General features: G+C 52.7%; 1 protein-coding gene across 31 annotated transcripts in view; it reads left to right on the top strand.

Annotated features, from left to right (window-relative positions):
- The window catches only part of SEMA4D (semaphorin 4D), a 134,646-nt gene that overhangs the window by 98,818 nt on the left and 20,739 nt on the right, over window positions 1-15,089 (top strand). For 18 of the 31 annotated variants that reach the window (XM_077966316.1, XM_077966312.1, XM_028835309.2 and 15 more), the window contains 8 exons: window positions 1,278-1,376; window positions 4,419-4,512; window positions 5,539-5,652; window positions 6,654-6,805; window positions 9,010-9,185; window positions 9,265-9,421; window positions 10,436-10,658; window positions 11,542-11,657. In XM_077966316.1, the coding sequence (XP_077822442.1) occupies window positions 1,278-1,376; window positions 4,419-4,512; window positions 5,539-5,652; window positions 6,654-6,805; window positions 9,010-9,185; window positions 9,265-9,421; window positions 10,436-10,658; window positions 11,542-11,657 (1,131 nt within the window). The remainder of the gene's footprint in view (window positions 1-1,277; window positions 1,377-4,418; window positions 4,513-5,538; window positions 5,653-6,653; window positions 6,806-9,009; window positions 9,186-9,264; window positions 9,422-10,435; window positions 10,659-11,541; window positions 11,658-15,089) is intronic. The other 13 variants (XM_077966305.1, XM_077966323.1, XM_077966320.1 and 10 more) reach the window with 1 other exon arrangement.

Here is a 15,089-nt window from a genome sequence, read left to right as displayed (position 1 = left end):
GTTTTAGGCTTTTTGACTCGCAGGTGGGGTTTTGCCAGGGACCTGCCCCTGTCTGCCTAGACTTTCTCTGGCTCCTTTCTCTATCACTGGGACTTTTGGATTCTTGGCACATGTCTGGCCCTTTGGTCCCTCAGGCCTCTCGGTGTGGTGCTCATTTAGGGAGCCCTGGACCAAGTGCTCGTTCCCGTCCGCAGCTCTAGGTTGTCCTCGCCACCCTCTGAGCCGTCATGTCCCTACGGGGCACTGGGCAGTCTTCCCCAGTGACGGTCAAGACAAGCTGAGTTAACGGCAAGAAAAGAAAGAAAACCCAAGGAAGTCTTTGCTAAACTTTCTTAGCAAAATGCCAAACACTTGCACTGAAGTGTTTGTCTCTAAATCCAAAGTTAGTTTAGGAAATGAGAGGAAAAGCAGGCAGCGCAGTGTAGCTCCTGTTTCCGGGGGTGTGCAGGTGCGTTGGGGTGAATAGTGAATTACTTCCAACCACTTTAAAAAACAGTCAAGCAAAAAGAGATCTCCTAATCTGGGATAATTTCAGACTATATAGCACATGTAATGCAAGTACTTTTAGCTTAAAATAGTGAGTTCTGAAATGATATCTTTGTTTTCCTGCTTGGGCCTTTCTGATGCCAAGCCGGGCTCCAGGCTCTCCTAGTTTAGCCTCTCCCCTGGGGGCTGGACTGGGACCCTGGGTTGGGTAGACCTAGCATCACTGTTCCTAGTTCTGTGCAAGTGGGAGGCAGGGTGGGGTCTCCAGAAACAAAGAGGAAATTCTGTAGGGTAGACACTGCTCCAGGCCTGGCAACAGAACAAGTGGCCCATGTACTTAGCAAGAGTGAAATATATTGCTCTCAACAGTGGGTGTCCCAGTAAGATTTGCGGTAAGCATTCATTGAGTTTTTTTTTTTAGTCACCACATCTTTGCTGAGTATCAATTAGGGACTGAAACAAAATCCTGCTTGGCACCTGAACAGCCTGTGGACACTGCAGGGACACAATTACTCAGGCCAGTTTCAGCTTTAGGTTTGCCTAGGGGTGGGGTTGGGGTCTCAGTGAACCTCCCACTGTACGCGAACAGGCCAGTGTGTGAAGAGGAGCTGCAGAGGGTCTAGATGACAAGACAAGGCTGAGAATGCACACGTCTCGTTGGCCTGGGGCCACGTGTGAGCTGGTGTTGGTGAATGTGGGTCTGTGCCCCTGAGATGAACGAGGTAGCAGTTTGAATAGTGGAGGGCGTCTGGGCTGGACGGTTGCTAATGGTGCATTTCTCTTCCCTGCAGACAGAGTGCCTCAACTACATCCGGGTGCTGCAGCCGCTCAGCGCCACTTCCCTTTACGTGTGTGGGACCAACGCATTCCAGCCGGCCTGTGACCACCTGGTAAGGCTGATGGGCACCTCCCTGTGCTCACGCCAGCCTGGTCAACAGTTAAAGTAGAAGGGGGCTCAAAGCAGACATAAAGCTGTCTCCACCCTAAAAAACAACAGGATTTCCTCAGAGCCAGCCGCAGAAAACGGAGGCAGCTTGTGGCCCCTCTGAAAGCCTTGTACGGCTGCTGTCAGGGGCACACAGCCCACTTGGCTCCTCTAAGTTTCGGTGTCCATGGCCAAGGGCGAGGCCTGGGGTGCAGCTCAAGGTGCTGGGAGCCCTTGATGCTAGTGCAGAGCATGCCATGAAGGGGCGTGCTGGGAAGGACAGACAGCCTGAACATGCCATGGGGTGGGAGGGCGTGCTGGGAAGGACAGACAGCCTGGTAGCTCTGGGCATCTGGGTCAGGTGGAAAAGTCAGGACTTTCTCCTGGCTTGTGTGTTCTTGGTTGGCGCACCTGTGCTCTGGCTGTGGGAGCCACCCTTCGGGTCGACTGTGGTGTGCAGCTTGCTCACTGAACCACTCCTGGGTCCACCCACTGAGGGGCAGCCGGTCAAGTGTGCCGAGCTCCTCGAGAAGCAAGTCCGGCCTGTGTCCCTCACCGGGTCACATCCTTGACTGCCCAGCCTGGTGTCCGGCACCTCCTGCTGTGTGAGGGTCCTTTCTATCCGGATAATCTGATGCGCAATGTGATGATCCTCAGAAAGAGAGGGAGAAGTAGCCTTTTAAATAAGTGGAATACATGGAAAATGAAGCACATTTTCTACTGTGTGTCCCTGGATTTTAATGAGTCCTGATAAATGTAAAATATGCCACAGTGAAAAGCATCATTTGCTAGAACCCTAAATTAATTGGAATTAAAATATTTTCCAATCTTGAGTCAGAGATAAATGACAAGACAACGTATGGCCTCATTAGAGGCTTGATGAGGAAGCCTGGTATTTGCACACAGACGTCTGGGGTGAGATTCGTAGTCGGGGTCTACCCAGCTGCCTGTACCACAGATGCTGGCAACGAAAGCGGATGGGGGTGGGGGTGCTTTGGGGATGGTAAGACCTTCAGTCTTCAAAGACAGTCGTTTGTATTTGCTTTTGTGCCCAAAGTGCAGTTGGACCAGAAACATTTTGCACAACAAAGGATTTTTCTGGCTAAACTCAATCAGAAGCTTAAAGTTCTGTCATTTAAACTTACATTCTATAGACAGGTTAGTTGTTGAGGTTAGAGGATACTGTATTTGGTTTAAATTTAGACCTATAATTTTTCCTAATTTTTTTTTTTTTTTGAGACAGAGTTTCACTCTTGTTGCCCAGGCTGGAGTAGAATGGCACGATCTTGGCTCACTGCAACCTCCATCTCCGGGGTCAAGGGATTCTCCTGCCTCAGCCTCCCAAGTAGCTGGGATTACAGGCATGCACCACCACGCCTGGCTAATTTGTATTTTTAGTAGAGATGGGGTTTCTCCATGTTGGTCAGGCTGGTCTCGAACTCCTGACCTCAGGTGATCCACCGCCTCGGCCTCCCAAAGTGCTGGGATTCCAGCTGTGAGCCACCATGCCCCACCAATTTTTCCTAATATTTTTAATAAAAGTTTTCGCAGCTGCAGAAAAGATGTATCACTTGTGTATCCTGGCAACCTAGATTGCACAATTGGGAGTGTGTGTGTGCACATGTCTGTGTGCCTGTGCATGTCTGTGTCTACATGTGTGTCTGTGTGTGCACGTATGTGTTCTTGCTGAACTATGACCCGTGACTCCCAAATGCCTTCACAGGCATCTCGTAAGAATAGTGACATTTTCTTATGTAACTCCAGTTTTGTCATTATAGCTAAGAAAATGTTCAATCATTCCCCAGTATCATCCTGTCTCCAGTCCCTGTTCAGATTTTCCCAACAGCCCCCAAACCTCCTTTCAAGGTATGATAAATGGTCATATTCAGTGGGGTTCACATTCCCTAACCTAACAGGTGAAGAACCGTATGCTGCTTTAACCGGCCTTTCAGAGGTGTCAGCTGTGGCCTTCCACGTGGTCTGAGCCTTCCCGCTCTGCTTCCGAGAGCATGTTTCCAGCCAGCCTCCTGCGGCAGAGGTGCTGGGTGCCCTCATGCCGCGGTGGACCCTGCCTGTCTTCTTCAGCATCCCCGGGCTATTGGCTGCCAAGTGGCATCCCCATGTGTGTTCTGTGTGCTCTCTGGTTCCCGGCAGGCTCAGCCCCTCTCTCGTCTGCGCTGTCCAGATGAGTTTCTTCTGTCACTTGCTGGGTTTTGCCTGTTTTTGTCCTGGATGCCCTTTCTCACTCATTTGTCCACACTTCTCACATGTTCAGGGATGGAGACACCTCATCTGCCATTCTGTCGGCATTCCCCCCAGTTCGTCACCTATTTAACCTTGCCGTGTTATTTCCCTGTGTGGAACTTTCCAGTTCTCTCTATGGTTTGCTCTGTGCATTTTTTTCCTCATGTGGCTGTGGGCACTCTGGCTGGGTAAAGAGATGACCCCCAGATGGAAACGCCAGCCACTGCTTTGTTTTAGTACAGTGTGGTTCTGTTTTTAGTATTCAGATCGTTGATCCATCCAGAATGCGTTTTGGTGGGTGGAGTGAGGTAGGGATTCTGCCCGTTTAAGTTTTTCTGTTTCCTACTTATTGGGTCACCTAGCTGCTTAGAATGCCATCTTTACTGATGTTAAAATTCTGCTCATGGGCTTCCGATCACATACTGAGCAGGTCCTGTATTTGGTTTGTCCTGGCGGCTTTCCAGCCCTAGAGCCATCAGCATTGCCATTTCCATTTTGCAGCTGAGTAAATTGAGGTCTGAGATCTTGAGAAGCTTGGCCACAGCGTCAGAGCAAGGGCACCAAGGTGCTGATGTCCAGACCTGAGCTGAGCAACACAAGCCCTGGCCCTGGTGGGCAAGACTCTCGTAGCTCCACACCCATCTGCTCGGCCCTGTTAGTCTTCTGAGAATAGCAAATTTGTAAAATGAAATGGTACGAAGACTCAGTATTACTACAGAAATTCAGCCATCTGATGATGTGCTTTCTTTTTATTCAATTGTAGAACTTAACATCCTTTAAGTTTCTGGGGAAAAACGAAGATGGCAAAGGAAGATGTCCCTTTGACCCAGCGCACAGCTACACATCCGTCATGGTTGGTGAGTCCTGCCCCTCCAGTCCCTTCACTCTGAAGATTACAGTGGCATGTTAATTACCAAACGGGATATTTGAATCTTCTCTGAAGTGCTGTCTTTCTTGGCTTTGTTTAAATGGGAGGTATCCTTACAAAAGGCACATGTGACTATATAGACCCTTTAACTTTTGAATTCATTGTTTGCAAGGATAGTAGCCTCCATGGTAAATGCCACTTTGTATCCATTGCTGGCTCATGTCATTTGGATAATCCCCTCATGCTGAGCAAATGCTCCTGTTTGAGAGTAAGGATTTGACCGAGCCACATGCTGTCTGCGGTGGTCTTGCACCCCTGAGCAAGTGGTCATAGCCTCGTGTGCACCCACTGTTGCATCTGCCAGCATTTTCCTGGCTGCGGGAATTACTTGCTCATGTTTACTTACTGCCCCATGACTCTTAAAATGCAGCTGAACATGGAGCATAAAATTATTACCATCAAAGTGAGAGCACGCCTGTGGTCCTAGCTACTCGAGAGGCTCAGGCAGGAGGATAGGAGTTTGAGACCAGCCTGGGAAACAGCAAGAACTCGTCTTAAGCCAGGTGCGGTGGCTCACGCTTGGATCACTTGAGATCAAGAGTTCGAGACCAGCTGGCCAACAGGGTGAAACCCCATCTCTACCAAAAAAATATAAAAATTAGCCAGACGTGGTGGTGCGCGCCTATAGTCCAAGCTACTTGGGAGACTGAGGCGGGAGAATCACTTGAACTGGGAGGCGGACGTGGCCGTGAGATCATACCACTGCACTCTAGCTTGGGTGACAGAGTGAGACTCTGTCTCAAAACAAAACAAAACAAAAAAACCTCATCTCGAAAAAGAAATAACTAGAAGACACAGGACACCCCAAAAGTTGAGTAGACTGTCTTTCCCCTTCCCCGGGGGGACACTTAATTGGGTTATCAAGGAAAACACTGTACTGAATGTTTTTCCCGGGGCTGGTGCCATAGCCTGAGAGGTTGGTTTCCTTTTCCTCTTTTCTCCTGGGCCCCTGCAGATGGAGAACTTTATTCAGGGACGTCGTATAATTTTTTGGGAAGTGAACCCATCATCTCCCGAAATTCTTCCCACAGTCCTCTGAGGACGGAATACGCAATCCCTTGGCTGAACGGTAAGGAGGAGCAGTGCACCGTAGTGGGAGGTGCATGTCTCCTCATGAGCACACACCCATTGATCTCTCCTTTTGATGTCTCTGAGCCCTGGGGGCCCCTCAGCTTATGTCAGCCTGTGTTTGTGGGGGACACTTCCCAAACTGCCCAGAAATGGCCAGAGTCCCAGGGCACCTTGTTTGGTGTTCTCTCTGCTAACTGTCTTAAGACAGCTCACCACCAACCCCCCAAAAATGGATTTGGGAGACTGTCATAAAAGTGAGAATCTGATAGTAAATGGCAAACTCAAACTAATCAGATGGGGACATGGTGTAATTTCTGGAGTGATATTAAAGTGTGGTGCCAACACTGGTGTGGGACCTGCCTCCAGGCCCAGCCTGTAGCGCCTGGTCGGTTGGGCTCTGGGTGCCTTGTTGCTGCCAGCGGCACATGTCCGATGTCCGTCTTCAATGTGCAGGGAGAAGCTGGTGGCTGTTCATGGAGCCTTTTCTTGTGGATGCCAGCCAGTAGAGCCCTGGGTTTTGAACCTCTTGACCTTAGGGCAGATCCCAAGACCCAAGATTCAGGGACACTCGGCTCTTCCTCGGGGTGGGGCAGGATCTGGTGGTTAGAGTTTGTTGATTTGAAGCATGTGTTGTTTAAACCAGCAAATGCATACCTTACGTAGGTCTCGGATGCTGGTACGATCTGGCTCCCTGCCTTCCAGTCAGGAGGCCCAGCCTCAGTTCTTTGGGTGGGCCTGGGTGGGATGCGCTGCAGAACCACCACCGGGGGGTGCTCTCTGAGGCCGAGGAGGTGGGGGTAAGGCACCCTGTGGGCTCCGTGCTGTCATCATCCGCGGACCCTGGAGTTTCTGCTTGGGCTGTGGCATGTGCACACTCCAGACATCCTTGCAGGCAAGCCCTCAGGCCCCCAAGGCAGTGCAGGCTGGCCTCGTGACCTCGCGGGTACAGGCAGGCCCCCAGCTCTGTGTTCCGGGATAATCACTGTCCTCTCTCTGCAGAGCCTAGTTTTGTGTTTGCCGACGTGATTCGAAAAAGCCCAGACAGCCCCGACGGCGAGGATGACAGGGTCTACTTCTTCTTCACAGAGGTGTCTGTGGAGTACGAGTTTGTGTTCAGGGTGCTGATCCCACGGATAGCAAGAGTGTGCAAGGTGAGTGCCAGGCACTCTGGCTTCGCTTGGCCCCTGCCATGGCAGTAGTGTGCCTGGATGATGGGTGGCTCCTGACCTTCGTCTGAAATGTCACTTTCCCTAGCACTTTATTCCCTTGGGCCTCAGATGCGGCTCTCAATGGATCTTATTTCTGGTGGTTATGGGGACCGAGGGAGTGCTGGCCCCCATGTGTGACTCATTAGCCTCCTGTTCTCAGGGGGTTCTGTCTTTTAACGCACCCTCTTCAAACCTCCCCAGCTTATAAAAAGCAAGGCTTTGTGAAATGTATTCACCAGAGTCTGTTGGAATTTCACCATTTGTCTCTTAATCTACCTAAGAGTGAAACAGTAACCGACGGCTTAAGATTAAGAAGTTTGTCAAAGTTTGTCAAAACACAAATCTTTCAGTATCTAAAAAGTAGAGGGGGATTGCCTTTAAAATGACACACTGTAGGCACAGCGCTCCGTGCAGGAGAGCAGCTGTGGGCTTGATTCTAGGAAATCTCAAGGTTGCTCAGTGGCAGTTTCTGGGAGGTGGATTGACAGGCCTCGGGAGCTGGGGGAAGCCACATGAGACACAGCCACCATGTCCCTGGCCGGGTGCTCATCTCAGAGCAGGTAGCCATTCATCTCTCGTGGAAATGGGTAGACAGTTCCTGCATGGCCCTTTCTCATCTAGTGATGACCATAAAGACATCAGAGAAGCAGGGTTCCGTTCATGCTTATGGCGCACAAAAGTGAGTGCTTTCGACGCCGTTCCCTTAACAACCATTGCATAAGGAAGAAGGTGGGTGATGCACACACCTGAGTATCCACCTCCTGCTTTGCTACCTGCCCAGGCCTTCTGTAGCCAGGGCTCACTGACCATATCTTCCAGCTATCCCCCAGCCATGGCTGCCATGCTCCTGTCTCGCAGACCAGGAAACCATCCTATCAACAGTGTGAGTGTCGGGGGCAAGCCAGTGCCCCTTGAGATGGGGAGGGTGCTGCAGTTCCAGGGCTCTTGGCAGGTGTGTGAAGTGCTCAGAATGCCCTCAGAGCAGCACTGGCCAGGGGACTCGAGCCCTCCCCTGCCATTGGGAAGCCAAGGATCAGACTTGCCTTGACCTTGACTTATTACCCAGCACTGAGTGTTTGCAGCGGGATCAGTGAGCAGATCCAGCGATGCACAGTGCAGCCACCCTGACCCCTCACAAGTCTCTGCAAGTCGTAGGCACACTGCCGTCGTCCCCACTGATCCCTTTTCTCCCCCCACGATTGTTTGAACTCCTGGACTGGGGTGGTTTGAGCTTAGCCCCCACAGCTCCTGCCTACTGCCCAGGCACACATGAACGCTTCACCTGCTGCCCATGACCTGAAAGCCAAATGAAACCCCTGATGAGAAATGCACTGGAAATTATTCTTTGCTAAAACATCAAGGAGGAAAATGAAGTCCTTTTATCAAAAAGAGAATTTGGGCTCCTGTAGTCACACAGCAGAGATGAAGAGGGAACATTTTCCCTGTGTCCAAAATAAGTAAGGCTGCTTCTCTCTCATATTCTTCTGCACTCAGGTTTTGTGATTTCAGTATTTCTCTCCAGACCACACACAGTCGTGCGTAGTTTATAATTGTGTCTTGGTCATTGGATCCCTGAAAAGCGTTTATAAAGAACTTAGTAGGCTCAAAGCACTTTAGCAGATACTTTGGGTAGAAAGGAAGTGAAGGCTCTGTTCCCTCAAATGGAGGAAGGTTCATACATTTGCCCAAGATAGGCTGCAGGGCCGGTGGCTGTCCCCTGGAAGGAGGCTGCTGCCACCTGCCCCACCCAGAGCGTGTTCATTGATGGGTCCTGGGTCAGGAAAGTCACACAATGCCAGGGGCCTTGGCAGTTGGAAGTGTGTGAGCGCGGCAGCACCTCTGCGGTTGCAGGACTGAGTGCTGGGCACAGGTAGGCATGGACGGTCAAAGGAGCTTTCAATGAGAGGGCTTTTGTCCTTTTTGTTTTGTGTGTTAACCCGGGAGCATTCTGGGATCCAAGCTGGAACCTGGATGCGGTGCTGCGGGCCACACACATAATTGCGACCTCTGTGCCCTGTTGTCCGAGCTTTGTTTCAGTCGGGCACAGCTGCGCTGTGCTGGGCCATGGAGGGGTGCACCTCTCACCTTAGTGCCTGCCCACAGGGGATCTGCTCTCGGCCCACCACGTCTTGTTGTTGGGGTTTTAGGGGGACCAGGGCGGCCTGAGGACCTTGCAGAAGAAATGGACCTCCTTCCTGAAAGCCCGACTCATCTGCTCCCGGCCAGACAGCAGCTTGGTCTTCAATGTGCTGCGGGACGTCTTCGTGCTCAGGTCCCCGGGCCTGAAGGTGCCTGTGTTCTACGCACTCTTCACCCCACAGCTGTAAGTGCTCTGGGTGGAGTCTCCCTCCTTGCTGCCTCGATGCCCGCCGGCGGTCCCGTCACCTCTTTCCCCTCCCCAGGAACAACGTGGGGCTGTCGGCAGTGTGCGCCTACAACCTGTCCACAGCCGAGGAGGTCTTCTCCCACGGGAAATACATGCAGAGCGCCACGGTGGAGCAGTCCCACACCAAGTGGGTGCGCTACAACGGCCCGGTCCCCAAGCCGCGGCCTGGAGCGGTGAGCTGGGGCATTGGGGGCGGGCCATGCTTTCCCTTCAAGGCCCAGGGCATGGAATCCGGTACAGACAGTGGGGCCTGCTCAGGGACTGGGTACTTGGCCACGCCAAGGCTCTCAGCATCGGGACTAGGATGGCCGATGAGCACAGCTCATCCTTCTTCCCTTTTGCGTGTTATGTAACAGCCGTTGCTACACTATTGCACAAACAAGAAGGCTGGGGCAGCTGTTTTGCACAATTGATGTTGCGTAACAATTAGGCCTGTTTCATTTTCAGTTTCTTACAGAGAAACACGTGATTCCTTGGCAAAGGCCTCTGCACCATCCACTAGTCAACAGGAGTCAAACATTTTTTTCTCCTAAATACAGTGAACTTTATGTAGACATTGGGAATTTCCAGGCCGATTCCCTCCCTCACATGGTGAAATGGGTGTGGCAGACATGTGCGCAGCCCTCTGTGGGGCTGTGACCTGGCCCTCAGAGCTCACTGCAGCACCAGCTCCCTCCCAAGGGCCGCTGTCCCTGACACCATCATGGCTCCTTCTGTGCATAGCTTAGTAAAATGTGTTCACTCGTGGTCACAAATTTTGATTTACACACATCAGGGAGCTAGAACAGGAAAAAATAATCCCTTGGGCTCTTATACCATTTAAGATTGGCCTGGTTTTAGCCATGTTTAGCATTCTTTTCATGAGAAAGCTGCAAATCAGTGTTCTGTTTTTCAATTTCAAAAGCTCAATCAGTGTTTTTCACTTACAAATAGATGAAAATTCCTTTCCTGAGTATGTATCGTGAGTGCAGTTCTCTCTCGCAGATGGGTTTTATAACTGTGTCCTCTGCCGGCTGGGGAGAGGCCACCTTTCCGCATAGTAGTTATTCACTGCTACCCTCATTTCAAGGAATGCATTGTGTGGTTTCCAGGTTTTGCAGCCCGCCTGCGTTGGCTGCTTGTGTGGAAGCACCCGTTGGGTGGTGGGAGCACGAGCACGTTAACAGTGGGGGATTTCCTCCCTGCAGTGCATCGACAGTGAGGCACGGGCAGCCAACTACACCAGCTCCTTGAATTTGCCAGACAAGACGCTGCAGTTCGTCAAAGACCACCCTTTGATGGATGACTCGGTGACCCCAATAGACAACAGGCCCAGGTTAATCAAGAAAGATGTGAACTACACCCAGATCGTGGTGGACCGGACCCAGGCCCTGGATGGGACTGTCTATGATGTCATGTTTGTCAGCACAGGTGGGTTCCAAGGGCTTGGCAGGCTTGACAGTGACAGCACATCTGTGTCCTTTGGTAGGAAAATGGGCAAATCCAATTATTCTTTTGGGAGTAGTTCTGTTGCCTCCTTCGAGGTAACCCGGGAGGTTTGTGGGAACGTAAAAAGATTTCTGAGAAGTCACCACACCAGGTGGGTTTCAGATCTGGGACCACCAGGCTGCTGGGGATACTTGTTAGAAATAAAAATGCAAGTCCTGGCCTGCGGCTGGGCTGGGCTGGTGCAGAGGAGTACTGGCCGCTGAGGAGTTGGGGCAATGCCCGTGCAGGGGGCAGGTGTGAGCCACCTGGGAGGAGGCGTCAGCCTGGCGTTTCCTAACTGCTGGCAGAAGACCACGTCCCTGCTTCCTGGCTGAGGAGCCAGGTTTTAGATGTGCCCTGGCATGTGGACTCTGAAATAAGCACTTCTGGAACAGGGACAGGGGCCAGGAGCCACAGTGGCTGGCAGTGCATTGTGGCCTGCCCTCGGAGCCTCCCAGCCGACCTCACATGCCCCCTGCCCTCACCGCCTGCCTAGGGCCCTTACCAGTGACACCCCAAGGGCTGGTGGAGCGTGGGAGCTGCCTCATGTGGCACCCAGCCGATGAGGATTATTGGGGTCAACAGTGGAACAGTTTATTTTCCTTGGCAAAAAACCAGAATCACCCGTAACACTTGGGTTTCCAGGTGTTTATTTTGCCAAAGGCTTTTCCTTTTTTTGTTTCTAATGTGAAATCATCATTGTTTCCTAAGTATCTTGTGGAGGGAATGACTTGAGAGTGAAGAGTGTGAAGTTTGCCGCTGTGGTCACTGTCCTTGGTTTCTGTGTCTGGGTTAGTGTCACTGACCTGTAGCTTTGACCCTGCAGACCGGGGAGCTCTGCACAAAGCCATCAGCCTCGAGCATGCTGTTCACATCATCGAGGAGACCCAGCTCTTCCAGGACTTTGAGCCAGTCCAGACCCTGCTGCTGTCTTCAAAGAAGGTAAAGTGATGCAGGCAGCCGGATGGGGGGCTTCCCGGCTCGGTGACTTTGATTCTAGGTGACAGGAGAGTTACCAAGCTGGGGTCGGGCTCCTAGGCAGGCCCCTCTGTCAGTCTGCCCTGGATGAGCCAACCTTCAGACTTTGACACAAAGCCATTCCGTGAGCTGTGGGATCTGAATTGGGGGAGGCAGGAAGGCAGACCTGGGGAGATGGGACTTTCTCTTCGAAGTTGCTGGACTGTCATTGAGTTGTTGGTGCAGGTTTACAGGCTGTGGAGAGGTGGGCAGTGCTCCATGAAGACACTTTTTTGTGACCTGAGCTTGGGGGGTGTGCAGACTGCATCTGTGGGATATGATAGTGATACAGCTGACTCGTCAGCGTGGAAAATCCGCAAGGGAAGTGGTTCGTCTCATCTGTAAAGCTGTGTCCACCTGTGGCTGACTCTCGGGTCCGGCCTGCAATACTCCCAAGCAGCCCTTGGCAGGGTTGGGTGGGCATCTACGCAGGCCTTTAGGGGGCTGCCTCTCTGGCCCTGGCTCCTGCCGGGACCTCCACCCACCTTGTGGGGTCCAGGCCCAGTCAGGCCCCTCCTCCCTCAGGCGGGAGCAACGGGCAGAGGAAGGGGGCCCTGTCCGGCCAGGTAAGATACCTACCCTCAGCAGGTGCGTACTTGCAAACGCCCCTCCAGGTCTTCCGTCCTCTTCCCTCCCTTGTGTCCACAAAGCTTGGGAGCCTGGGCCCTTTGACTTCCCTCCTCTGCTAATGGAGAGTTCTCCCTCAAATCTGAAAGGAAAAGAGAACGAAGTAGCCTGAGGGAGTCAGAAGCCACCGGGTTCTGGCATCTGTTCAGCCTCTCGGTCTCCAGCACACACAGGGGGCCCTGGAGATTTGAAGGGTTGATGCTTTAGCCACGGGCCACCCCCAGGGCCTCGCCCCAGCCTCATTGTTGAAAGGAGGGGACCCAGAAGCTGTTTTGGGGCCATCGTGCTGTTCAGTGGCCTCAGCCAGACTGGGCAGGCACCTGTAACGTCTCTAAAATGTGGACTTCTCGTTAGAATAAAGATTGGGCCCCTGGTGTGGACATTTGTGAGAATGACACGCTGTTCCAAGGGTCACTTAGGGACCTGGGCTGGTGGAGGCTTCCAGAGCACATGGGCACTGATCCTCAAAGGCAGAAGGGGGTAGGGAGAGGAGGGCCGCATAGAGGCGGTTACGGGTCAGTGCCCACCTGCCATCTCCCAGGACTCGGTCACGTGGCCACACCAGGGCAGTCGGCCACACAGGGAGCCTCGCACCCAGGAGGAGGAGCCAGTGGGTTTGGGGAAGCGCTTGCTGGTCCTGCTGGACCACCCGACCCGCCTCTCTCTGTAGGAGCGTCCATTGGTGGGGATGTGGCTTAGTTGCCTGGACAGGCAGAAATGCATCCTGCCTGCCGTGGGGTCCTGTGCCTTCTCCTTGGGCCCCAGTAGCCTCCAGGTGGGGGTGCAAGGCCCAGCTCCATGGCCATGGCAGCAGGAAACGGCTGTTCAGTGGTAAGAAGACTGTGCCCCCCTCCCCATCAGGCTCCCTCAGGGTGATCAGCAAACAGAGAAACGGCCAGTGCCACGCCCTCCCCCCGTCCTACGGCTAGGGAGATGCGCTGTTCCTCCACCCTCACCTCCTCTCCCCCATGACAAGCATGAGGTTTTGCTTTTTATTTTGGTAAATACACATCAGATGAAACTTGCTGTCGTAACCATTTTTCATTGTGCACGTCATTGGCATTAAGAACATTCACGTCGTTTTGCAGCCATCACCACTGTCTGTCTGCACGGCGCTCTTCATTTTCCCAAACAGAAGCTTTTTACCCATGAAATACAAACTCTTCATTCTCCCCTGCTCCAGCCCTGGGCAGCCGCCATTCTGCTTTCTGTTTCTGTCTGGGTACCTTATATAAGTGGAATCACACGGTATTTATCCTCTTGTGACTGGCTTATTTCACTTAACATACTGTCCTCGAGGTTCCTCCCTGCTGTCTCAGGGGTCAGGGTGTTCCAAGGCTGCATACTCCTCTGTCGTATGTGAAGACCACATTTTGTGTACGCGTTCATCCCTTGATGGACACAGTTGCTCCCACCTTCTGGCTCCTGTGAACAGTGCTGCTGTGAACGTGGGTGTGCGGATACCTCAAGTCCTTGCTTTCCGCTCCTTGGGTGCACATAGCAGACGCAGTTTGCTTGACCCTCTCTGAGCCCACTGAGTTGGCTGTGTCTGTATTTTCACCAGGACTCCTTGGGATGCTGAGCTGCTAGTGTGGCAGAGGGCAAGGAAGGCACTTGGACAGCTTGGTTGCCTCTGATCACGTCTACCATCACTCCAACCTGCCCTCAGGGTCCGATGTGCACACACAGCAGCAGGGACCGAGATGGGAGCATGAGAGCTGCCTGCACTGGGACAGTCCTCAGGCCTAGGGAAGTGGGAGGCAGGGGGCGTCGACGGGCAGGAGTACACAGGACAGCCTTGCTCTCAGTGTGCCTCACTCATGCTGCCAGGTGCCTGGTCAGGTTTTTTTCTTTGCCTTTAAAAAATTTTTTGTCTTGAAATAATTTTAAATCTACGCATGAGTTTTGATGATTGTGCAGAAGGATCTTGAGCGCCCCCACCCAGCTCCGCATGTGTGATGTCTCACATAACCGGTGTGCATTTATCTGAGCCAAGGTGCTGTCATGGTGCAGTGCGTTACCTGAACCCCAGACCCTGGACCCTCTCACCTTCCACCCCCCACCTTCCTGGCTCAGTACCCCGGGTTGCACTGGACACTGCATCTCCTCGGCTTCTGCTCTGTTCCTGCCTCCCTGACCTCAGCACTCCTGGAGAGGAGTGGTCCAGTGTTTTGTGGCGTGTCTGGTGTTTTCTTGTGATTATCTTGGGGTCGTGGTTTTACCGGGAGCACCAAAGAAGGCGCTTTCTGGGGATGTGGCATCTGTATGACTCACACCAGCGCGGTGACCTCGGTCATTCGGTCCAAGTCATCACCATCTTTTTCCATGCCGAGTGTGTCAGGGCATGTAGTCCACACTGACGGGTCGGGGAGAGTGAGCCCCACCCCCTGGGGAGGCATGCGGGAAACCCCCATAGTCATTCATGCTTATTTGCAGGGATAGACTTGGAGGCTACAGAAATGCCCTGTTCTCCTCCCACCCACTGGCATCCACATCCACCAGTGGGTCCTGCCTGCGGCAGTTATAGCTGGCTGTCCTGATGGCCAGTTCCTCCTTCCCTGTCCCCTCTTCCCTTCCACAGTCATCCCTTGGTCTCCATGTGGCATCGTTTAGTTTTTACAGCTCAGTTTCATTTGGGCTCCAGCCCAGCCCGATCCGGGAGAAGCGGAAGTTGGGGCTGAGTCTCCTGCAGGGTGCAGGAGGTGGTCTGGATCCCCTTGGGATGGGCCT

This window comes from Macaca mulatta, chromosome 15 (assembly GCF_049350105.2).
Source record: "Macaca mulatta isolate MMU2019108-1 chromosome 15, T2T-MMU8v2.0, whole genome shotgun sequence".
Taxonomy (NCBI): Eukaryota; Metazoa; Chordata; class Mammalia; order Primates; family Cercopithecidae; genus Macaca; species Macaca mulatta.
Note: the sequence above shows the minus strand (reverse complement) of the source record. Positions and strands in the feature narration are given on the sequence as shown.